Genomic DNA, 23013 nt, shown 5'->3' with positions numbered 1-23013 from the left:
TCATCACCCACAATCTGTACTAGCTTCCCGACACGTCACGACAGCGCGCTTCATTCTTGGCCGCCAGCCCGACACATTCCTCGCTCTCCCGACCTCTTTTTATTCTTCGTGGCGCCTCCGAAAGCGTCGTCCACTCTTCCTGTCCCACCTTTCCCGTGTCTCTCTCGCACATGTGTAAAGCAGACCCTCCTCATGCAAGAAAAAGACTCGTGTTCTCCGAGCAGGCGTGGTGCAGAGCTCGCTTGTGCTGTTGAGCCTCTCGCGAGACGGTATCGCTCATGTCAGCGGCTGGACCACAGAAGCTCAGGCAGGCGCCGAGACGCGTGCGAAGCGACCTCACCGGTGACGGGGCGAGACGGCTTGGCGGCGCGTCTCGTCCCGGATGCCAAAGATCGGGCTCCTGGCGGCTATCACGGCTCGCTCACTCCCGCATCCATCTCCTCAGGGCCCTCACACGCCATGAGTCTGACTGCACAGTGGCTGCCGCTCGCCCTTGCCGGCGTGCAGGGCCTGGCGCCGCTCGCTGCACGCTCGAGTCATGCGCTCGCCGTGCTCGGCGACAAGGCGTACATCTTGTGGGCACGATCAGGATACGCGGGGCCGATGCGGACACTGACACGCCCCTGAGACAGCGGAGGAGAGCTCAAGCCGCGCACGCCCATCGGCGACGAGCTGCTTGTGCTCGATCTCGCCGGCGGTGCGTCGTCAGACGGGCCAGGGCTGCTCCGTCCAGCGCTGCTGACACTTGCAGCTGCGCAGCGGCGCCTCGCGTGCTCTCTCGCTCGTCGGCGCCATGGCCGGCGCCACGCGTCGGCGCGACGCTCGTCTCCCATCTGCCATCTCGCTCGCTCTACCTCTGGGGCGGCCGCGGCGGCAAGGACATGGCTCCGCTCGCCATGCGTGCCGGTGCATCGGCAGCGGCGCGCGAAGCAGGCGAGGAGGATGTGTGGCAGTTCGACACGCGCAGCGAGCAGTGGCAGCTGCTAGCTACAGGCGAAGGCGCACCCAGTGGACGCAGCTATCACGCAGCCACCGTCGCTGGCGACACGATGTACATCCACGCTGGGTGTCCGACAAAGGGCCGTCTTGAGACACTGCATGCGCTCGACCTCAACTCGCTGCGCTGGAAGCAATGTGCCGATGCACCGGCGCCGGGCCGTGGAGGCACTGCCATCGCGGCTGTGCGCTCGCCGGCGGGCGGCTCGGACGTCTTGCTGCGCTGGGGCGGCTTTGCCGGGTAAGTCGTGGCAGAGCCTCTCCTTGCTCCCAACGCTCACTCGTCTGCTGTCCAGCTACGAGCTCGGCGGCCCGCTCGACGTCTACGACGTGCAGGCCAACGCCTGGACGTCGCACGCTGCACCACTCAACGATGCCGACGGCGAGCCGCGCAAGCGCAGCGTGCACGGCTTTGTGCCGCTGCCTCCGGGCTTCTCGCGCTCGGCGGAGCAAGATGCCATTGCGCTGCTCTTCTTTGGCGAGGGCGAAGGCGCGCCTGCTGAGCTCGGACACGATGGCGCCGGCAAGGTGAGCTGCTGCATGACCGTCTGACCTCAAAATCCCAGCTGCTCATTCTCTGATCTTGCACAGTTCCTCGACGATGTCTTTGTGCTGCTGCGCTCGGCGTCGGGCACATACGCCTTCCAAGCCGTGCAGACGGACGGCACGCTGCCGCAGGCACGCGGCTGGTTTGCTTCGGGTGTCGCCTCGGGAGCGCAGGGCAACACGTCCGTCGTGCTGCACGGCGGGCTCAACGAGCACAACGAGCGCCTTGCTGACGCCTGGAAGCTCGAGCTGCGAGCGTCTGGTGCCTGACAAGGGACTGGACTGCCGCACCGGCAATGCATCTGCATCGGAAGGCTTGCATTGGACTGCCGTGGCATTCATAGAGTCACGGAGCAGGGTCAGAGAGGAGAGGGCATGTACAGGTCGCTGCGAGCTCTGCCGGTAGCCAGTTGAGCGCAGCTGGGGGGTGAGGTGCGAAGGCGTCGAGGTGAGAGACGTGCGGAGGGTGGCGGAAGGGGAAGGAGGGCGGAGCGGGAAGATCGTCTTGAGGGCATTCGTGCGCACTTCTTGAAGGGGGCAGGGTCGGGTAAATGACTGGCTTGGGGTGGTGTTGGTGTCTGGGTGAGACGCAACGAGGAATCGATGAAGAAGGTAGGCGAGCGAGCAAGCGACGTTTTGGCGGGAGGTAGAGGAGGAAGATGGCCGCAGGCAGAGCAGGACAGGCAATAGGTCGAAGGGAGAAGAGAGGGCGCGCGCAGCGGACCAGGCGGCAAGTGCGGAACGCAAATAGACGAGACGACGGAAGCGCTTGTACTAGGGCATCGCAGGCGGGAGCGAATGATGGATCTCGGCCGAGGAACACACCGCGGATGCGGTGCGGAACCGTGGCCTTGCTCGGGGATATGTGAGGCGCACGCAGTGCTGATTGTGCGTGGGTGCTTGGATGCGAGGCGATTGCTTGAGTTGAGTGGGGAAGGAGCAATAGAAGAGGATCATTGCGTGGGCGTGGCGGGCAATTAGGGCGCGGCGCGAGCAGATGTGTCCAGTCCCATCTAGGCACGGTCGAAGGCCAGCTGTGCAAGCACGCGCGAGACCTCGTCCATCGTCGAGGGATCCGGGTGATTAGGGCCCGCGCCAGTGGCCGGCGGCAGGCGGGAGATGCTCGAGGCAGGGCCGTGCGACGGCACAAACTGGTTGGTGCTGCCGAGCGGCGCCTGCTGCTGCTGCTGGTAGTTGAAGTAAGCCGGCACGCTGGGCGTCGAGCCGATGGCGCCATACGGCCGAGGCACGGCGCCGGCAGCCATGGCCTGCGCAGCCTGCTGCGCCGCCAGCGCACTGATGTCGAGCGACTGCGCGCGGTGGTTGGCCTGCGCTCGGTGCGCAAACGAGCGCGGCTTGCGCAGCGCACGCACACGCTCCTCCTCGGCGAGCCCGTCGCCGCTGCGGTGGATGAGGCCGACGTCGTCGCTCAGGCGTGCGTTGTGATGCGGGAAGACGATGCCGCCTGCGCTTCCCGGCGTCGAGAGTGGCGGTGCAGCCCACACGTCGCTGCTCAGCGAGCTGCTGTTGCTGGTCTCGCCGTATGGCGACGGGTAGAGCGACGAAGAGACGAGCGGCGAGTTCGTCGGGTTCGTCGAGGCCTGCATGGGCGGCATGGGCGCGTACGGGTGCGCATGGCCCATGCTGCCGCCAGCGCCATGCCCGACGGTGCCGTACTGCGGCGAGTCGAAGAGCGCCTTGATGTCCGGCGTGCTGGCGGCGGCGCGCAGACGCGAACGCTCGTGCTGGTAGCGCAGCGCCTCGCTGGGCTGGAACGAGTCGGTCGACTCGGCGGCCGTGCTGATGAGCTTGGTGGCAAAGTGCGGGAACGACGAGGCAAAGCTGTCGGAGCGCGCACGCGCCGGCGAGTCGTACACGTTGATGTTGCGCGAGACGAGGAAGTCCTCGAGCGCGTCCTTCGATGCCGGCAGGAAGTCGGCGTTGCTGCGGTTCAGGCGCAGCTTGAACACGGCCTCGCCCGACGTCGGTGCGGCAGGCGCCTCGCCGCTCGGCGTGGTCGCGGCGCCGACGACGGGCACAATCACGACGTTCAGGTCGCGGTTGACGCGCTCAGTCAGCGCGACGAAGTCGTGCGACGCGACGAGCTGCGCCAGCTCGACGGAGTTGGGCGTGCGGAACTCGGCCTCGAAGGGCACGTGGTCGAGGAGCATCTGCGCGGCAATGTGGATCTGCGACTCGGGCCCGAAGATCGAGACGAGGTCCGAGGCCGTCTCCTTGGGCGGGAAGCGCACGGCGGAGCTCGTCTTGTTCTCGATGTCGTGGATGAAGATGCCCTTCTCGCCGAGCAGCGTGCGGTGGTAGCGGCGCGCGATGGACACGGTCTCGGTGGCGTAGTCCTTGTCCTTGGGATTCACCAGCTCCATGACGGCCTGCTTGAGGTTGTCGAGGTTGATGGCGTTCTTGGCCGGCGTGCGCGCCACGACGTTGTCCTCGTTGTCGACGTAGCCGCCGAGCGCGGCAAACTCCTCGGCGTTGGAGAACTTGACGTACACGCCGTACTTCTTCATGATGCGCTGGATGCTCTTGCCGCCGACGCCGATGATGCGCTTGTGGTACGCCTCGGGCACGTGGAACGAGACCTCGGCCGGCAGCTCCTCCTGCAGGAACGCGAGGCCCTGCAGCGCGCCGACGCGGTCGTTGCCGGACACGTCGATGAGGAAGTTGTAGTCGTTGAACGTCTCGAACTTGATGCGCACGCCGCACTGCTTCATGATCTTGTTGATCTTGCCATTCTTCTTGCCGCTGATGAACTCGCGGTGCTCGTTGGCCAGCTCGATCTGGAAGCGCACCTCGAAGTTGTACGCGCGCACGACGTCGAGGTCGAGGATCAGCGACACGGCGCTGCGCACCTCGTTCTCGAGGCCGTGCAGCTCGAAGCAGTTGCTCTTGAACACGACCTCGGCGCCCGACGTCGTGCTGATCTTCTTGAGCGCCGGCGCCAGCTGGCCGCTGTTGAACGTGGCCGACGGCATAAAGGCGTCGTACGCCACCGGCAGCAGCCACAGCGAGGCGACGTAGAACTGGCACGCCAGCTGCATGACGGAGCGGATCGTGCGCTCGATGCTCACGCGGTTGTCGCCGTACACCGAGACGACGCTGATCTGGCTGCCGAGCAGCGGCAGATTGATGAAGGAGCCATTGTCGAGCATGATGGAGCGCAGCTCCTCGAGGCGCTCCGTGAGCATCCAGTCGATCTTGCGCGGCAGGATGGCCGTGTCGCGCGAGATGATGCACTTGCTCTTGTGCACCGACACCTGGAAGAGCATGTCGCGCGCCCGCTGCACGCCGAAGAACTCGCCGCAGATGTAGATGGTGTTGTGCCGCGCCAGCAGCCCGGCGTCGGCGCGGTTCGACGAGAGGATGCCGGAGAAGGGCGTGGGCATGTAGATGCTCGTGCCCGTCTCCTCCTGGATCGTCTGGATCACGTAGCGCTTGCGCCCGCCGATGATGTTGTGCAGCTTGTAGTCAATCTCGCACGTCTCGACGTGAAGGCCGCTCTGTGCAGGGTTGTCAACACGGCTCTGGCCGCCACTGCATCTCCGCGTGCACTCACCAGCTCGTCAAGCATGACCAGGACACGGACACGCGCCTGCTCCACGCCCTCGTGCGAGCCAGAGATGACCAGCTCGACGTTGCGCTCCGTCTCGAGACCGTAGCCGAGGTCCTTGCCGTGCGCCTCGGCGCCGGCGCACGAGATGTGCACGCGCGTGTCGCCGGCGATGTCGTCGAGGCGCGCCTGCACGTGCGGCTTCATCGTGTCTGCCGCCGCGAAGGGCTGCGCCGAGCTGGCGTTGGCAGGGCGCGGCGCGGCATCGATGATGTCGGCTCGCGGCACCTTGACGACGCTCTTGGCGCGGAACGGCGCATCGCGCAGGATGGCGCCGCGGGCCGACATGACCTGTGTGTAGCCGCCGCTGAGGTGGAAGTTGAACTGCGGCGCCTTGGGCTTGGCCGGCGGCGCCGGCGCTGGTGGCGCGCCGACGGCGCCGAGGCTGTGCGTCGAGTGCAGCGAGGTGGTGCTGCCCAGCGAGAGGCCGTATGGCGAGCCAATGCCAAGCATGCTCGACGCGGCGCTGCCGGGCCCCATCGGCATACCCATGCGCGAGGGAAAGGCGCTGGCCATGGCGTCGTGTCCAAAGCCCTGCGCGTACTGCTGGTAGGGGTAGCTGTTGGGAAATGGCGACGCAGCACCGTGGCCGTTCTGCCCGGGGAACGGCACGAAGGCCGCTTCGCTGCTGCCGCCATTGCGGTACGCAGAGGCGCTCTCCTCTTGGCTGACGGGCGCGCAGGCGACGAGACACTGGTGCGAGCCCATGGCTTCGGACGCCAGGCGGCTCATGGCCTCGGTGAGCTCAGCGCCGGTCTGCTGCGGGCCGACGCCGGCGCTGGTGGACATGCTGGCGTTGGCGCTGTGCGTGGCGCTGGGCGTCGAGTCGGACGTGGCGCGCGTGCTGGTGCCGCCGGCGCCGACCTTGGTGCCGGTCGGTGCCGTGCTCGGCGCCGTGCTGCCGGCCGAGCCCGATGCGCCGGAGCCGAAGTCGACCGACGAGCGTGTGCCTGCCGTCGAGCGCGAGTCACGGTTCTGGCTGGGGCTGCCGTTGCCGTCTGGCCGCGGACCTTCCTCGGTGATGCTCTCCGTCAGGCCGCCGCCACGCATGGCCGCAAGTGCCTCGCCAGAGAGGCCGGGCACCGCAGACGAGTCGTCGGGCGTGGCAGAGGCGCCGTCGGCGTCGGCAGACGCAAGGTCGCCATCGTCGGCCTCGCCCTCGGAGCGCTCGGCGCCGTGGCTGGCCTCGGCAATGCGCTCGCTGGCGCGCTTGCTGCCGCCGAAGGCCGACGGCATGAAGGCCTTGACGCTGGGCGGGAAGCGCGAGCGCATCGAGCCCATGCGGCCCGAGCTGGGCGCCGGCGGCTGCGCGCGCGGCGGCGGCAGCTGGCCGGGCAGCGATGTGTCGGACATGGCGCCGGGACCCGAGCCGCCGAGGCCGGCGAGCGAGATGCGCGACGTGCCCGCCGACGAGGCATCGTGCGGCGCATACGGCGTCACATGTGCCTCGGTGGCGACGGACGCCGCTGCACGCGGCAGCGTGAAGGTCGTCGAGTAGACGTCCATGGCGCAGAGAGCTGGCGCAAGTCGCGCGAGACGGGCGCGACTAGAGCGCAGCCGCGAGACGGCGGGGCGCCGGCGCCGGTGCAGGGGCGCCTGTCAGAGAAACGGGAGTGCGCTCGGCGGAGGCACAGCTGAGACACAGCTGCGGCCTGTGGTGTCGCCGTGCGGGATGCTCCTGCGCAGAGGCGGCGGCCTGGAGCGCTGGCGCTGGCGGGCACGTACGCGCGCGGCGCGGCCGGCGTGTGGAGGGAGAAGAAGGGGAGTGAAAAAAGGCGCACGCCGAGCAAACGGGGCGCTGCGAAGGCGGAGAGGGGCGCGGGCAGGATGTCGGGGTGGCAGACGGTCGGCGAGCCCACTCTGCAGATGCAGCACAGCTGCGTCTGCGTGCGGGGGCTGGGTATGCGGGAGAGGGCCGGCGGCGAGGTGTGGGTGAGGGTGCGACGGAGACGGGCCAGCAGCAGCTGCGAGAGGAGGAGCAGGCGAGGCGCGGCCGCGCGGCGCGGCGTGCTGCTTGCCGAGGCGCGGCGCTCGCGGGCCGAAGCAGCAGGGCAGCAGCACACGGGCGGTGCCAGCACCCGCGTGCGCGACGCCGGCAGCGCTGCGCTTCTCGGCACCGGCGTCTGCTTCTGCAGCATCAGGTGTGCATCTCGCGCCGAGCCGCCCGGCGCAAAGCTGCTGCATCGGCCTCATCCTTCGCTGACGAGCGCCTTCGCCGGAGCGAGCAGCGGCGCCCGTGCCTCTTGCACGTGAGCACAAGCAGGAAGAAACGCGAAAGGCACCCCCTGAGCGTCCAGCCGACGCACTCTACTCTGAGCTGCGGCCCCGCAGTCTTGCGCCCTTGACTTGCTGGCAGCTGCTGCCACCGCGGGTGGAGGGCGGAGGGCCTCATTTGTCGCACAGCCTGCACTCAGGCACCGCGGCCGCTCAGGGGCGTGCCTGGCGGGACTTGCAGGGCTCGCACCTCTAGCTGCACGGCATCGGCAGGCGGGCAGCTCGAGATGGACGTCTGCGCTCTGCCTTGCACGGCCGAGTCGAAAGAGCGCTCGACGTCGGATGAGGGAAGGAGCCTGCGCTGCCGCGCCGGCTGAGCGCGCGCGGCGCGCGGGCGGCGACGCGAAGCCGAGCGCACAAGACGAAGACGCCGGCGTGGACGTTCCGAGATGCTCAGCATGCCTGCTGCGGCCGCAGCCTCCGCGTGACGACCAGCGCACACCCTTGGCAGCTGTCTGCAGGCAGCACTGTTTCGCAAAAGAGCCGCACACACCCCGCATCGCCGTATGGACCAGCGGGTCAAGTGCGCCAACAGCCAGCACCCGCGCGCGCCTTGGTCCTCCCGCGGCGCTGCAGTTCGAGCTCCTCCCGCTTGCGCAGAGGCGAGCTGAGCTGCTGAGCTGAAGCCTTAGGGCTCACTATCCGGCAGTAGATCCTCTACGTCGACATGTGCGACTGCGCATGTGAGCTCGCCTATCGGAACAGCGCCTTGTCCGAGGAGCCTGTCCTGGGCTTGACGCTCAACTCCGCGACGGAGCGCGCGCCGCTCCTCAGGAGATGCGATCCTCGGGAATGCTGCGTCACTTGCACCTCACCACTTGCGTGCCTGCGAATCCAGAGCAGTCACATCGAAGCCGGGAGCGCATCACGCTCGGGCCTTTCCTTGAGCAGCCGTTTTGGCGAGGCGCTCCGCCAAGGCAAGAAAACGCCTGCTTGTTGGCCGCCGGCATCCTGCGTTGGAAAGCGCACAGCGCGAGATTCCAGCAGAGAATCTCGCACTCCCAGCCATTCTCCGAGGACGGCTGGGTCCTCTAGCAGGTACTGTGCTGCTTCACGAGCGCACGCCCGTGGACGATGCCGGATGAACAAGGTGCTGCTTGCCGCGTGTGTTGCATCACGGCCCTGCCCGAGCGGCTCCAGAGCCTGCGCAGGAGGCCTGCTGAAGCACAATCGTCGAGTGCTGCAGCTGCGGGGTCTACCGTCGTATAGCCCTCGAGCATCACAGCTTCGCCAGCAATAAAGCAGAGCAGCCTGCAGGGCGGTAGCTCGCAGGGGCCTCATCTGGGCCCTTGTGCACCCGTGAAGCCAGCAGCCCGCACGCTGCCGCTCTCTGCACCCCTCCGCCTAGCGCCCTTTCCCGCGGCGCGGCGCTTGCTGCGAGATCTGCGGCGCGGCGGGCGCATCTCGGCCTTGCGTGCCTCGAGCTGCTCTGCACCTGCTCATCTCTCCTCTCTCTCACAGAGGGCTTCTGGGCGCTGCCGCTGCATGCGTGCTTCCTTGCGCTCGCTCTCTCTGCTGCAGCTCACCCTCTCACGCACATCCACGCCCGAGGCCGAGCCACATGCCCGTCGCTGCACGCCTCGGAGCAGCGGAGCGGATGGAGCTGGAGCTGCAGCCGCAGCCGGGGTCCAGCGCAGGAGGAACAGAGGCGCCGGACGCGGCGCCGGTGCGGTGCGGCGTGCCCGAGATGCACAGCGCGGGAGCGTCGCGCCGGGCAGGCACATGGCCTGTGTGCGTGTTCCGCCTTGGCCGGCCGGCGGGGCATGCGGCGGCGCGCGCCCCAGGAGCGCGCCCTCAGGCACCAGAGGGCAGTCGAGTGTGCACGTCTGGAGAGGGCGGCGTGGCAGCGGCACGCGCTGCGCGCGGCACAGCACGGCGCTGCGCCCCCTCGCAGATGGGCAGAAGCAGCTGGCGGCAGAGGCCTTCTCCAGCCGCAGCTGCTCGAGCCACATAGCGCATCTCGCTGTCTGAACCCGCTCCTCACCATCCTCACCACCTTGCTCTCGTCGTCGCTGCGGCTCCTGCTTCTCGGCGCGTCTCACATCGCGCCCACTCTCGTCGCACGCGCCGTCGTCGCGTCGCCGCCGCGCGCACGGCCTCCGTCACCTCGCCGAGCTCGGCCGCTGCTCGGCCAGCACAGCAGCTGCGCTCTCCACTCCCCGGCTGCGGCGACCGCAGCACAGCTCGCCGCCGAGCACACCTTCGAGCAGCATCGTCTGCCGAGAGCCAGTGCCGCGCCCTCCTCTCACGAGACGGACGCACCCACCACCTTCTGCGCCGCGCCTCGCCTGACACTGCGCTCTCCGCCGCCCCGCCTCGGCCACTGCGCTCCAGCCTGACCGGTGCCGCACCAGGCGCCGCCTGCATAGCCGACGTCTGTGACCCGCGCCGCGCTCTCGGTGCCGAGCATGGCGGCCGTCGCAAGTGCGCTCGGCAGCAGCAGCGGCTCGGGCAGCGCCGCAATGTACCGGGCGGATTCGGCTGGCGGCGCCACGCCCGCTACGTCGTCTGCCCTCTTTGCGCGCTCGCCGGCGGCGTCGGGCTCGTCGCGCGGGCCCTCGCTGCGCAGCGACGAGGCCTCGCCGCCCGAGCCGCCGGCCTCGTCGGGCGACACGGCGCCGCCAGACGGCGTGCCGGAGGATGTGCTGGACGAGACCGAGTTCCCCGAGCCCGTCTGCGGCGGCTGCAAGCTGCTCATTGACGAAGACTCGGCGGACCAGGGCGTGATCCACTTTGCGTGAGTGCAGCCGGCAGGCCGCGCTGCTCTGCAGCGCCTCGCATCGGTGTGCTGACGTGCAGCGCAGCACACAACTCTGGCACGTCGATTGCTTCCGCTGTGCCAAGTGCCAGAACCCCGTCCTGACGGACCGGGACGACATCCTGCTCCTCTCCGACGGGCATCCCATCTGCGGGCAGTGCAACTACTCCTGCCAGATCTGCGGCCTGCCGATCATGGAGGAGGTGAGTCTTGACGTGCTCTGCCGCCGCCGCCTGCTGCCGCTGAGCCCCGCCCCGCTGCAGGCCATCATGACTGGCGATGAGTCGTACCACGCCTCGTGCTTCACGTGCCGCTCGTGCCACACGCCCATCGAGGAGCTCGTCTTCGCCAAGACGAGCCAGGGCATCTACTGCATGTCCTGCCACAACGAGCGCGTTGCGCGCAGCCGGAGGAATGCCAGCAACAAGCGGAAAGGCGCCAAGGTGAGTGCGCCGGACATGCTGAGGCCACTGCACGTCTGACGCGCCTCGCCCACAGTCATCCTCGCGCAACGGCGTCAAGGAGAACCAGCCGCCAAGCGCGCAGCTCGGGTCTGCTCGCTCGCCCTCGGCGCAGAGCCTGACGGCGCCCTCGCCGAATCTCGGCGACGGCAGCGGCACATCGCGGCGCTCGCAGGAGGAGCTCCGCTCCGGCGACTCTGGCGGGCTGAGCGCGCCGAACGGCGACGGCTCGCGCGCCTCGATGGAGGAGCTCGCCGGCGACAACGCCTCGGCTGCTGGCAGCCCGTGGCTGGGCTCGCTCGGCAAGTCTGGCGGCGCCGGCGCGAAGCGGCCAGTTGCGGCACCGCCGCCGCCGACGCTGCGGGAGCTGCGCGCTGGCTACGCAGGTGTGGTGCCCGCAGGCGGGCGCCGGCCAGTCACTGCTGAAAGTCCGCTGAAGAACGCCGGCAGTGGCGATTCTGGGCCCTCGACGGCGCGCGAGATGGTGAGCGGCAGCACGTCGAGCGTCGTCTCGCACGCCTCGGGCCATAGTCGGACGCGCAGTGCGTCGAGCGGGCCGAGCGTGCACACTCGCAGTCCCATGCCCTCGTCCGATGGAGCGCGCTCAAGTCCCACGTCCGAGAACCCGCTCATGCAGCCGCTGCGCACACCCACAAAGCCCAGCTTTCCGCCGCCGAGCTCGATGCGCGTGGGTCTGGGCATCGAAGAGCGCGGCGCGCTGCCGCCTTCGAGTGCGCCGCCCACAACGCGCACGTACGACGAGGCAGCATCGGAGCTGCGCGACGAGGCGAAGAAGTCGAACCGCTACTCGATGCAGAGGCAAGGAGACGCCAGCGCCTCCAAGGGCTTCTCGACGCCATCAATCAAGCGGACCGCGGACGAGGCGCCTCGGCTGGCAGCGCCGATGCTAGCCGCGTCGCCGCCGCGTCAGACTGACCGCCTCTCGCGCGCCTTCAGCTTCTACGACCCCGACTTTGTCAACCTGATGGACACCTTCGGCCAGTTTGACTCGTCGGAGGACTTGCGTCTCAGCCCCAGCGGGCGTCCGAGCGAAGACCTGCACGGCGATGGCCCAGCGCATGCCGCGTCCGACGAGACGCAGGACAAGCTCTTGCCGCTGTCGCCGCCGTCAATTGCCTCCGCGCGCGCTGCAGACGCCGCCGCTGCCGCGCAGAGCCTCAAGACTGCAGATGGGCAAGCGCAGGACGAGGGTCTTGCAGGGCTCTCATCTCCCGTGCCGAGTCTGCATCCCGACAGCGCGACGGACGAGTCTCGCCTGCGCAAGCAGCCCTCGACGGCGAGCCTGCAGACGATCCAGGCCAAGGTGCGCGAGTCGATCCGCTCGGCGCAGGACGGCCACGTCAGCATGGACACGTCGTTCGTCGAGAGCATCCTGCTGGACCTGGACCAGACCAAGGAGCGCATGAAGAGCCTGCAGCACAAGTACGACCGCATGAAGCGTGCCAGCCAGAATGCGGCTCGCGGCTTCTCGAGCGCGCGCGAGGAGTTTGAGGCAGAGGTGCAGGCGCGCCTCGATGCAGAGGCCGAGATGCTCGTGCTGAAGAAGCAGCTCGTGGATCAGGCTTCGAAGCTCTCCGTCTACTCTACGGAGCAGCGCAAGCAGGAGAACCTGCAGCGCCGTTCGGCCGAGGTCAAGACGTCGCTGCAGGGCCTGGAGCGCGACCTCGCCAAGCTGACAGTCGAGCGGGACTTGACTGTTGCGGAAGTGGCCGAGCTGGTCGCGCTCCAGGAGGGCAAGTCGGGCCTGCGTGCGCCCGACGGGGCAGCAGTCGCCTCAAGCGAACGCACCACAGCACTGTCGCGCAACCTCAGCGTCCGTCTCGAGGGCGTCAAGGACAAGTACCGCAAGGAGATTGACGAGCTGACGTTCGAGCGCGATGCGCTGCTCATCGAGATCGAGGAGCTCAAGCAGTCGCGAGACACGTACCTCGAGGAGTCGAAGCAGCTCAATCAGCGCAATGACGAACTCAACGGCATCCTGGCGCAGCTCACGCGGCGCATGGAGGACACCGAGTCGCGCACGGCGCGGCTGCGAGCCGACGGCCGGGAGCGAGAGCAGCTGCCGCCGCTGCCTTCCTCGACGCCTGTTCGCGGCACTTCGTCGCACAGCAGCTCGACGCACGGCAAAGGCTACGGAAGCGGTTCGCGCTCGACGTCCGCGACGACCGACACGTTTCCCTCGTCTGCCGCGTCCGACTCGACGTACACGCACGACCACTCTTCGATCCACCGCCTCGCCTCGCCGGTGGTGACGAAGATCGAGGCGGCGCCGCCGAAGAAGTTCAAGTGGATGAAGCCGAAGCTGCACGACTCGGCCAAGGCTGCCGTCGCGGCGGCGGCGATGAACCTGCCGCTGGGCCACTCGCCGCCCGTGCCGCCCAAGGCAGTGTCGGCCGCGGGCGAGGCTGGCACGGGCTCGGGCAGCCAGCTGGCGCCTGGCTCTGCACAGCCTTCCGCACAGGGCCTCTCCTCGCCCGCGCCTTCGAGCAGCGGCCAAGCGCCTCAGACGCCAGGACAGCGAGTGGCAGTGCCCAACGAGATTGTGGTGCGCGAGCATCTCTTCCAGCCATTCAGCATGCTGCGCCCGGTGCGCTGCTTTGCGTGCCAGAAGAGCATGTGGGGCCAGTCCGAGGTGCGCTGTGCGCTCTGCGGCCAGGCATGCCATCAGCGCTGCCTGCAGAGTCTGCCGACGTCGTGCAACCAGCCCTTCTCGCGCAGCGACGAGCCCTTCGAGGCTGGACCGTCGATGTTTGGGCGTCCGCTCATCGAACAGGTCGCGGCCGAGGGCCACGAGGTGCCGCTCGTCGTCGAGAAGTGCATTGCTGCCGTCGAGGCGATGGGCATGGACTACGAGGGCATCTACCGCAAGTCGGGCGGCACCTCGCAGCTGCGTGTCATCACACAGCTCTTCGAGCGCGGCCAGCCGTTCGATCTGGAGGACGCAGACCGCTTCAACGACGTCTCGGCCATCACGTCGGTGCTGAAGAACTACTTCCGCGAGCTGCCTGAGCCGCTCCTCACTTTTGAGCTGCACGAGCAGTTCATCGAGGCTGCCGAGCTCAAGAACGACGCGGCCCAGCGAGAAGAGAACATGCGTGCCCTCGTGGCGCGCCTGCCACGACAGCACCACGACACGCTGCGCTACCTCATCCGGCACCTACATCGTGTGCGCCTCTCGAGCGACGAGAACCGCATGAACGCCAGGAACCTCGGCGTCGTGTTCGGGCGTGAGTGTGGCCGCGTGAGATGACATGTGTGAAGCGTTGCGCTGACCTCTGGCTTTTGGCTATCAGCCACGCTGATGCGCTCGGGCGACCCGTCCAAGGAGTTTGCACACATGGGCGGCAAGGCCATGACGATCGAGTGTGCGTGGCAAGCGCCTCCGCCCCGCACTGCTGCTCTCACTGACACGCGCCTTCGCACAGACATGATCGAGCATCCGAGCATCTTCGACAAGACCTCCTAGAGCCGCACGCCTCCGCCTCTTCGATGGCACCCCTCACTGCGCCTGCCACTCCCTCCTACCTCATGCCTCACACACCCATCGCACATTGCCCCTCTCTACACGCGCTCTCGATACCCTGCCACACCACGAGTCGTGGCCCCTCCATCCCCCCCAACCCCTGCGCCCTGCTTGGCTTGCTACAGCCCGCAGGCGCGCCGTGCCTCGTCTTTCTCAATCCTATCTAACTGCCGGCTCTCCGCCTTGCCTCCAATCCCGCCACGCCTGCATGTAGAAGCGGTCGAGTCGGAGAGAGCTTGTCAGCGAGCGTGAGAGCATGCGCCACACGACTAGACTCGCCGCGGCAAGATCCGACCGACGGCGCGGCACAAGACGCCGAGGCGCCGATCCTGACGCGGCGACCTGCGCCGTGGTTTCGAGCCGCCGGCTCGGCCAAGCGTCCGCCCGAGCGATGTCCAGCGGTGTGGTACCGACAGCGACACTTGGCGTGCTGAAGCAGAGATCTGCCGCGGCAGTTCGCAAGCTCCAGATTCGACGCTGCTTGGGCAACGGGCATGCACGGGCGGACGGTGGCCCGATGCCTCGGCCTTGTGCGCACAGCTTCGCACCGAGGGCCGTATCTGCGTTGCGAGCTCGCCACAGCCTGAGCTTCCCATAAGAGCCAGCGACACCTTACGCTTGCCTCACTCGCGACATCCACGGCCATCTCTGATCATGACACAGTCCCCAGCCCCCGCGCCCGTCGCAGTCGACGTGCCCGCCGCCAACGGCAGCGGCAGCGCTGGGCAAAGCGAGCCCTCTTCGCCCGCCAAGAAGCTCTTCGCCTCCGTGGCCTCTCTGCATCTCCCTGGCGGTCGTCGCCGCACGCACGCCGGCGCCGCCGACGGCACGGCCACGCCGACGCACGAGCATGCGCAGACGCCGGCGCTCGAGAGCAGCAACCCGTTCGACCGGCGCGACGTGCCCGACGAGGCGCGCACGCAGGCCATCGTGGGCGCAACGGGCGCCGAGGTCAAGGCAGAGGGGTGCAAGGTGATGCTGGCACTCGATGGCACCGAGGCGGGAGACAAGGCGCTGAAGTGGTTGCTCGAGACGAAGGTGGTGGCCAAGGGAGCGCATGTGTTCAGTGAGTTGGCTCCTCGTTGCGCAAAACGCAGCCACGTCTCTGACCTGTCTTCTCTTCCAGTCGCCTCCGTCCTGCCTGCAAACGTGCTCAGCGGACCCTGGGTCTCGGGTCCTCTCTCCATCGACGCACGCCAGCAGAACGTCATGCTCAAGGCGCTGCGTGAAGAGGCCGTGGAGAAGCTGCAGCCGTACAAGGCGCAGCTGCGCGCCGCGGGCTACGCCACGACGACGCACGTGCTGCACGGCGACCCGCGGCAGAGCCTCGTGCGCGTGGCGCAGTACCACGAGGTGGATCTGGTGAGTTGTGCCGCTCCCCCACCTGCCGTCTCTTGATTGCCAGCAGCGAGCATCGATGCTGAGCTGACCGCACTCAACACAGGTCGTCTGTGGAAAGCGCACTCGCAAGGGTCTTCACGGTCTCGGCGCAGGCGTGGGTGCCACCTCGACGCATCTGACGCAGCATGCGCCTTGCCCCGTGCTCACCATCAAATGAGATCGGCACCTCGCCCCACCCTTCACCCTCGGGCCGCTAGATGTCCGTGAAGCGGTGCCATAGAGATCCCCCACATAGACACGTAGACGCTCATCCAATCGCATACCTCGCTTCCACTCGGCCACGTGCGTAGCACCGCGTCAGACGGGGGGCTGAGCAGCGAGCCAGCGAAGACGGCCGTCGCATCAGGCGTCAGCTGATGAAAGAAGTGCATGAAGAAGTGTGACAGGGAAAGCCGAGGCGCGTTACATCTAGCTTGCTTTTTCAAGGCGTGCCTCATCCCGTCAACTCCATCTATCTAGTGGCGCCCCACCTCTCCCTTCCCCGTACCGCAAGCCTGTTGGGTCCCCCCCTCACTTGACGAGGTCCTCCACCAGCACGCTCCACGGGTGCTCGACGCGCCCGAGCTGGATGTCCTGGATGCGCTGCAGCATGGCCTTTGCCACCGCTCCCACGCCGCCCTCGCCGACGGGAATGTGGATGTCCTTGCCCATGTATCCCTGCCCCGCGCCAACAAACTTGTCAGCTTACAGTGATCTGGCTCGACAGCCAAGAGAGGCAAGCGGGGCACACTCACGATGCGGTCCACAGGGCTGACGACAGCCGCGGTACCAGCGCCAAAGATTTCGCACAGCGAGCCGTCCTTCTCGGCCTGCTGAATCTCGCCCATGTTGATGCCTCGCTCCGACACCGTCACCTGCTGCGGCACGCCCTCGAGCGCGATGCTGCCCGCGGCGTGGTCGCGTGCGAGGGCGAGGATGGAGTCGCGCGTGACGCCGGGAAGAATCATGCCGTCGAGTGGGGGAGTGACGATTTCGATGCCTGGCGCGGAACAAGGTCAACCTCCTCGTTTCCCTTGTCGCACTTCAAGCGCCGATGCAACGACGAACTCACCCTCGCCCTTCTTCAGCACCACAAAGAGGTTCATCGTGCCGACCTCGGTGAGCCAGTGCTCGTCGCCGAAGAGCCAGAGGTTCTGCTGGTATCCGCGCTTGGCCGCCTCCATCTGCGGGCGGATGCCCGGCGCGTAGTTGCTGCCCAGCTTGAAGTTGCCCGTGCCTCCGGGCCAGGCGCGCACGCGCGCCGGGTCCGCCTCGAGGGCGACGGGCTTGAAGCCCGTCTTGTAGTAGGGGCCCACGGGCGAGGAGATGACGAAGAGCAAGGCATCAGTGGTGGGGTGCACGCCGAGCGCCGCCTGTGTGCCGATGAGTGCGGGCCGGATGTAGAGAGAGTGGCCCGGCTCGGAGGGAATCCAGGCGGCGTCGAGCTCGACGAGCTTGGCAATCAGCTTGATCAGCTCCTTGCCCGAGAACGTCTGAGGCGAGCGAAGGGCAGGAGTGTGAGTCGTTTGAAACACGGCACGAAGTCAGACCACCCCGAGCGTGCGAGGCCCCCCACAGCGAGGGAACCAGAGCGCCGGTGCGCCGATCTTGAGCCAGCTCGGCGGCCACGGAGGCCTGCCTCGTGATGGAGCGCTGCTGCAGCAGCTGTGTGCGCCACGCCCGCTCGAGACCGGCGCCGCAGCCGATGCCTCGCCGTTCACGAGCCTTCTTCTCAAGGCATGGCCTGTCCGCGCCCTCAGAGCATCTCTCTCTCCCGCACGCTGCATCTCCACGGCTCGCTGCCACTCACCGGCAGGGCAATGCGCTCTGCGCTCGTGTTCATGCGCTTCATGTTCATGTCGGGGCGGAAGAGGCGGACCTTGCCCTCGACGTCCTTGTAGGCCTTCATGCCCTCGAACAGCGACGGCGCATAGTGGAAGATGACGCTGCTGGGGTCGAGCACCAGCGGCCCGTACGGCTTGATCTGCGGCGCCTGCCAGCCCTCTGCGCTCGTCCACTCGATGGCGAGCATGTGGTCTGCGAAGGTGTGGCCAAAGACGAGGGCCGAGGCAGGCGGCGGCGACTTGCGCTGCTCGACGTGCGTGACGACGAGGTCAGCGGCAGCGATGTCGCGCGCGCCGGCGGCCTGCTCGCCCGCGACACTCTCGGGCGCGGCCACCTGTCCGGCGGGCCCGTCGACGGTGTGCGACGAGGCGGCGCGCGCCGCGACGTCGAGCGAGGGCGCCATGAGGCGTGGCCGAGGAGCGGCGTGGGAGAGGCAGCGAGAGGCAGCAGGCGGCGCGCGCGATGACGCGGCGAGGAGAGAGCGAGAGGAGCGGAGAAGCGCGGAGCGGAGCGACATGCTGGGCCACGTCGCGCTGGACGATGCGCTGGCTTCTTATACGGCGGCAAGAATGAGGAGGAAGCAAGCCCGGCGAGCGCAAGAAGTGCAGGGGCGCGGCGATAACGAATTGAGGGCGCGGCGAGGGGTGGGAGGAGGGCGCGACGGAGAGGCGGCCGCGGTGCCAGCACCGAGACGACGGCACGGCGCGCCGCGTGACTCGGCCGCGGCCTCTCTCTCTCTCACGGCCGGCGTCACGTGCGCGCCGCCCGCTCCCCCGAGGCTGAGCGAGATGCCCGGCGCGGCCGTGGCTTGGCCGAGGGCGAGATCTCGCTCTCCTGCATGGCGGCATGGCGGCAGCGGCACAGTGGCGAGATCAGCTCCCGCCGCGCGCGCTGCCGGACCTCCGCCGCGGCCGCGCCGCGCGCGCCGTGCAACACCGAGCGAGGCACGAGCCGCGCGCCCCACACATCACCGAGAGTGACACGGCTGCTGGCCCCTGCAGCTATCGTCTCTTTGGCGGTGACCGCAACCACCAACTCCACCTCTCTCTCACCCACCTGCGCTCTGCGTCACCTGGCTGCCTCTCACGCCTCTCACGCCTCGCTCTGTTTCCAGCGTCGCACGCTCTCTCCCTCCTCAGCGCTCCCTCCTCTCCGCTTCACCCTCGCCTCCATCCCTCCACGCAGGTCATGCGTGCCTAATTCTCCACTCCACGCACCTCCTCTCGCTCTCAGCACACAGCCGCCATGCCGCTTTCGTCGCAGCCGCGTCTCGCACCCGCAGCGGCGGCATGGCAGGCCGCGCGTTCGCCGCTCGATGCCCTGGCACACGGCGTCGTCAGTGACGCCAGCGGCAGCAGCAGCAGCAGCAGCAGCAGCACCAGCGCCGCGGGCCCTTCGCGGCCTCGCCCGCCGCAGCCGCCGTCCGAGCAGCAGGCGCAGCACCTCTACTCTCGCGCACTCGGCATCTCGCGTGCCCCGTCTGTGCGGCGAGAAGCGCCGCGTGTCCCGAGTGAAGAGCTCGGCTCCGAGCTGGGCAGCAGCCGTGGCGCAGCAGGAGGCAGCAGCAGCAGCGGCGACGAAGCCGAGTCGCATCGGCGTGACGAGGTGCGTCGACAACGTGCCGCTCGTCTCGGCAAGCAACAGCAGCAAGGTGCCTCCTCGCCGCAGCCCTCGCCGCGGCTGCAGCAAGCTGAGCTGTCGCATGTGCGCGTCGAGCTGCTCGATGATGGACCTGGGCCTCAACGCTTTGCGGCCACGTCTGCATCGAGCAGTACAGCGGGCCCGCCTCAGGCGCGCGATAGCACCCAGCTGCTAGGGCATGGCGCCTTTCGCAGCTCGGTCGCGTCGGACATGAGCTTCAACAGCTTGACGGGCGCTCACGAGCGCGAGTCCATCGTCGGCGGAGCGGCGCCGTGGGGCGACGGCGGCAGCGAAGATGAAGTGGCGGCAGCGCTGCGCGGCCTCACGCAACTGCAGCGCCGCGAGAGTGTCAACACTGTGCGCTCGAGCGAGTTTGGTGAAGGAGGGAGATGGGGGCGCGCTTGGGCCAACTCGGCGGATGACGAAAGCATGTATGGGCACGACGATGAAGACGATGGGGAGGAGGGAGACGGTGGCATAACGACACTTGCGGGGCTTCGGGGATTGGCGATTGGGCAAGGGCTGGACGATCTGCCCAGCTCCGCAAGGCCAGCATGCGGAAGAGCAGGATCCAGTCCGCAGTTCAAGGACGCCGCTGCACTGCATCACGTCGCTGCCGTCACGCCAAGTGCTCCAGGCCCACGGCGCAGTCAAGGTGCGGGCGTCGAGGAGGCGGAGGCTAGCTACCATCAAGACGCAGAGAACGAGCACGTCGTTTCTCTCGTGCGCTCTCCTGTGCCTCCACAAGGCGCCCCACATACGCCCTCGCGGCGCGACACGATTCGCAGCGTCATGGCCGACATTCAAGGCATTGGCGTCGGTGCTGGCGCAGACTCGGACGAGGCGCGCGCAAGCAACCGCGATTCGGTCTCGTCCATCGCTTCAGCGTCGACATTGCGCAACGGCGGCGGGAGCGGCAGCGGCAGTGAACGCAGCGTGGGCAACGCCCACGTCTACGTCTGGCCACCGACGCCTGCGGGCTCTGCGTCAAGTCACCACTCCGGCGGACGCGCAAGTCTGCTCGGAGGCGAGATGCATCACTCGCGTAGCCCGCAGCACGACATGCAAGCGTGGAGCGCGCGCGTTGAGACGGTCGAGGAGCATCAAGCTCCGGCGCTGCGGCAAGCTGTGGGCCCATCTGTGGTGCTGGCGCGGCCGCTGGGCTCGCCGATCCTCACGCCGGATGGCGCACGACGGACATCTGGCGGACGCGTCTCTGCGCGCAGCACAGGACAGCCAGGTGTGCATGGCCACCCGGGCGGGCGCGCTCCGCCGCCTCCTCCTCTCGACGCGGGCATGGGCGGCGCTGGATATGCGGATCCCAACGCCGGCCCTACTGCCGCGTCTCCGCCACTGGGCCTGGGCCGCGCGCGTGCCCAAGCCATTCGCGACGCCGATGGACGCGAGAGCATCGTGTCTGATCTCGATGTCGAGACGCTGCGTCTCGACGGCAGCTCGCGAAGAGACAGCAGCAGCACCCTCGCCAGCTCTCGCATGTCCGTCGGCACTGTGCATTACGATCACGAGGCCGTTGCGCACGGTGCAGTGTCGGCACGACGAAGGGAGAGTCTGGAGAGCATGTACTCTGCTCGTTCGGGCTCGACTTCGAGCGCCAACACCTCTTCCGCATTGCGCTCGCCTCAAGCGCCTACTGCCTGGGATCATGCGGCCCGCGTGAGAGCGTCGGAACCGCCGCGACGCGCCGAGACGCAGCCAAGTCCGCAGGCCGAGGCGTGGACGGAGGAGCTTCAGCGCAGCCACACGATTGCGCACCGAGGAGCTGCAGCATGGCCTCCCACTGCGCCCATCTCTGCGCCCGCAGCGTCGCAGCGCGCAGCGCAGACGCCGGCGGCCGCACAGCCTGCGCAGGGCAACAAGCCCGCCCTGCGTTCGGCCGTGTCGTACTCCTCCGTCGGCACTGGCGCCGCGCCCAGTGCGCGCACTCTCGGCCTCGGAGCTGCCTCGGTGCCAGCCGCTGGGCGCGCGGCGCCGTTGCGTGTCGACACGCGCACTGGGCCCTCGGCGGCCGAGGAGCTTCTCTCTCAAGGCATCACGCACCACGAGACGGGCGAGCTGGCGCGCTCGGCGTACTACTTTGAGCGCTCGGCGCGCGTCGATGGCGGCTGTGTGGTGGGCATGTGCATGTGGGGCATGGCGCTGCGAGAGGGGTGGGGCGCGCGAAAGGATCCCAAGAGAGGCTTTGAGTGGATCTCGAGGGCGGCCGCTAGAGCGGGCGAGATGATGAGTGGAGAGGGCAAGAAGAGCGAGGGGGAATTGCGCGCGATTCGAGTGAGTGCCCGAGATAGAAAGAGACAGAGCGGAAGGACGGAGAGTGAGGAGCGACGACGTAGCTGACGCTCTGCCGCGCCCCCAATAGTCGGAGCTCAAGCTGTCAGTGTATGAGCTCGGCAAGTGCTTCTGCTACGGCTGGGGCGTCAAGATGGACAGTGCGTTCTTTCTCCCTCTTCTTCCCGCGCTGTTCTTTCACTGATCTCCTCTCTCTTTCTACGCAAAGAGCGCATGGCACTCGAGTACTTCGAGCTCGCCGCCAAGCTGGGCGATGCCGATGCGCAGGCCGAAGCTGCCGCGCTCCTGGCCGCCGGCAAGGGCGGCTGCAAGAAGGACCTGAAGCGCGCGGCGCAGTACTATCGCATGGCCGAGGCGCAGGGCTACGACACTGTCGGGCTGTCGTGGATCCACAAGGACAAGTATTCGTAGCCCCCCCATAGCCAGCCTGAGAGCGGTAGGCAAATTCGGTTGGAGGGAAGGGGGGGGCGGGGGTGGGGGTGGGGGAAGCACGCAAAGCGAGAGTCTGGTTTGCTGCAATCTTATTTGCCATCTTGCCCCCCCCCCCCCTTTGTTTTGTGCTATGTCCGCGTGCTGACGAGAGCATCATCAAGGTCTCCCGCATCTTTCAGATGCGCCATGACGCCCCCCACCAGCAGCAGACTTCCCGTGACGAGGACGTCGGTCTTGACGTGCGCCTGTGGCGCCTCTGGCGCTGCTGCCAGCTGGCGCACACGGCGCAGCGCCTCCTCGATGCTCGGCTGCACCTGCACTTTGGCTGCATCTCGAGGCCGCAGCGTCAGCCACGCAGCCTCGAGCTCGCGCTGCACCACCAATGCCTTGACTTCGTCCGAGTCCTCTCCTTTGCTCGTCAGATCTGGGTATTGCGCGTTTGCGCGTCAGCTGGGGGCGCCGCCTCAGTCTGGCAAGAGGGCAGGAGGACACGTACCGCCAGAAGAGCCGTGCCGGTAGGTCTCGTTGGTGCAGAAGATGATGTGGTCAAAGACGGCCTTATCCCTCTCTGCGTCCTCGATGCCATGCAAGAGCGCCTCGAGCAGCTCCCTCGCACTGCGTCCATGCGTGCAGTTGAACAGCAGCACTCGCTGCGTCTGCGTCTTCGCTGCCGCAGTGGAGGCAGGAGGAGGCGGCGGCGGCGGCGAGGCATCGACGAACCAGGACGTGGCGTGTGCGAGACTGTCAGTCGTGTGTGCTCCGTCGAGGAAGTAAGTGACAGCTGCTTCCTCGGCCTTCGTCGTCGTCGTGGGCACGCATTGACATCGGCCCGGCCATTGAGCCTCTTCTAGCGCCGTCCTCTCCCACGCAAGAGGCGGCGCGCCAAGCTGGCACGCCAGGTCGCTCGGCTGCGACAGGCGAAAGGCGGCCTGAGCGGCCGAAGAGGCGAGGAAGCCGCGCGTGAGGGCAAGGGCCAGCTGCGCGTTGGAGGCTTGATGCGCTCCGGGAAGACCGAGGCGGATGGAGCGCAGCGCATCGCTGGCGCCCACGGGAGGAAGAGCAGTGAAACGAGCCACCTGTGTGTGTGTGTTGCGCAATCGACGAGGAGATCAGTGCCATGCTTGTACCAAAGAGAGAGAGAGAGAGAGAGAGAGAGAGAGAGAGAGAGAGAGAGAGAGAGAGAGAGAGAGAGAGAGAGAGA

General features: G+C 67.7%; 8 protein-coding genes across 8 annotated transcripts in view; 4 read left to right on the top strand and 4 right to left on the bottom strand.

Moving 5' to 3' along the window:
• The first annotated feature begins 435 nt into the window (after positions 1-435).
• Positions 436-1968, top strand: FA09DRAFT_328118 (hypothetical protein). Its single transcript, XM_025741648.1, has 5 exons — positions 436-575; positions 633-697; positions 760-1237; positions 1293-1524; positions 1588-1968. The coding sequence occupies exons 1-5, from the start codon at positions 460-462 to the stop codon at positions 1810-1812; spliced, it is 1116 nt and encodes a 371-aa protein (XP_025600254.1). The 5' UTR covers positions 436-459; the 3' UTR covers positions 1813-1968.
• A 587-nt stretch (positions 1969-2555) lies between these two features.
• FA09DRAFT_342519 (hypothetical protein) lies at positions 2556-7124 on the bottom strand (the record flags this gene model as incomplete). Its single annotated transcript, XM_025744550.1, has 3 exons — positions 5117-7124; positions 2793-5060; positions 2556-2729 (listed from the first exon to the last, which is right to left on the bottom strand). The coding sequence occupies exons 1-3, from the start codon at positions 6674-6676 to the stop codon at positions 2556-2558; spliced, it is 4002 nt and encodes a 1333-aa protein (XP_025600253.1). The 5' UTR covers positions 6677-7124.
• A 255-nt stretch (positions 7125-7379) lies between these two features.
• FA09DRAFT_328116 (hypothetical protein) lies at positions 7380-8285 on the bottom strand. Its single transcript, XM_025741647.1, has one exon. It carries the CDS (start codon positions 7842-7844, stop codon positions 7581-7583), a length of 264 nt encoding a protein of 87 aa, XP_025600252.1. The 5' UTR covers positions 7845-8285; the 3' UTR covers positions 7380-7580.
• Positions 8286-9384: 1099 nt separating this feature from the next.
• Positions 9385-14400, top strand: FA09DRAFT_328114 (RhoGAP-domain-containing protein). Its single transcript, XM_025741646.1, has 6 exons — positions 9385-10181; positions 10249-10405; positions 10466-10645; positions 10701-13911; positions 13978-14049; positions 14110-14400. Exons 1-6 carry the CDS (start codon positions 9853-9855, stop codon positions 14148-14150), a joined length of 3990 nt encoding a protein of 1329 aa, XP_025600251.1. The 5' UTR covers positions 9385-9852; the 3' UTR covers positions 14151-14400.
• Positions 14401-14555: 155 nt separating this feature from the next.
• Positions 14556-15856, top strand: FA09DRAFT_315524 (adenine nucleotide alpha hydrolases-like protein). Its single transcript, XM_025740806.1, has 3 exons — positions 14556-15273; positions 15334-15569; positions 15652-15856. The coding sequence occupies exons 1-3, from the start codon at positions 14862-14864 to the stop codon at positions 15763-15765; spliced, it is 762 nt and encodes a 253-aa protein (XP_025600250.1). The 5' UTR covers positions 14556-14861; the 3' UTR covers positions 15766-15856.
• On the bottom strand, positions 15697-17835 carry FA09DRAFT_354880 (branched-chain amino acid aminotransferase II; the record flags this gene model as incomplete). Its single annotated transcript, XM_025744844.1, has 4 exons — positions 15697-16265; positions 16343-16587; positions 16660-17080; positions 17398-17835. The coding sequence occupies 4 exons, from the start codon at positions 17833-17835 to the stop codon at positions 16119-16121; spliced, it is 1251 nt and encodes a 416-aa protein (XP_025600249.1). The 3' UTR covers positions 15697-16118.
• A 2816-nt stretch (positions 17836-20651) lies between these two features.
• Positions 20652-21791, top strand: FA09DRAFT_294395 (hypothetical protein; the record flags this gene model as incomplete). The annotated part of the gene is made up of 3 exons (XM_025740077.1): positions 20652-21362; positions 21451-21520; positions 21589-21791. The coding sequence occupies 3 exons, from the start codon at positions 20652-20654 to the stop codon at positions 21789-21791; spliced, it is 984 nt and encodes a 327-aa protein (XP_025600248.1).
• Positions 21792-21940: 149 nt separating this feature from the next.
• The window catches only part of FA09DRAFT_336811 (FolC bifunctional protein), a gene marked incomplete at both ends in the record, with an annotated part of 2698 nt that continues 1625 nt past the window's right edge, over positions 21941-23013 (bottom strand). The window contains 2 exons of the mRNA XM_025743924.1: positions 21941-22236; positions 22309-22888. Of these exons, the coding sequence (XP_025600247.1) occupies positions 21941-22236; positions 22309-22888 (876 nt within the window). The remainder of the gene's footprint in view (positions 22237-22308; positions 22889-23013) is intronic.

The sequence above is a fragment of the Tilletiopsis washingtonensis genome, assembly GCF_003144115.1.
Source record: "Tilletiopsis washingtonensis strain MCA 4186 unplaced genomic scaffold FA09scaffold_4, whole genome shotgun sequence".
Taxonomy (NCBI): domain Eukaryota; kingdom Fungi; phylum Basidiomycota; class Exobasidiomycetes; order Entylomatales; genus Tilletiopsis; species Tilletiopsis washingtonensis.
Note: the sequence above shows the minus strand (reverse complement) of the source record. Positions and strands in the feature narration are given on the sequence as shown.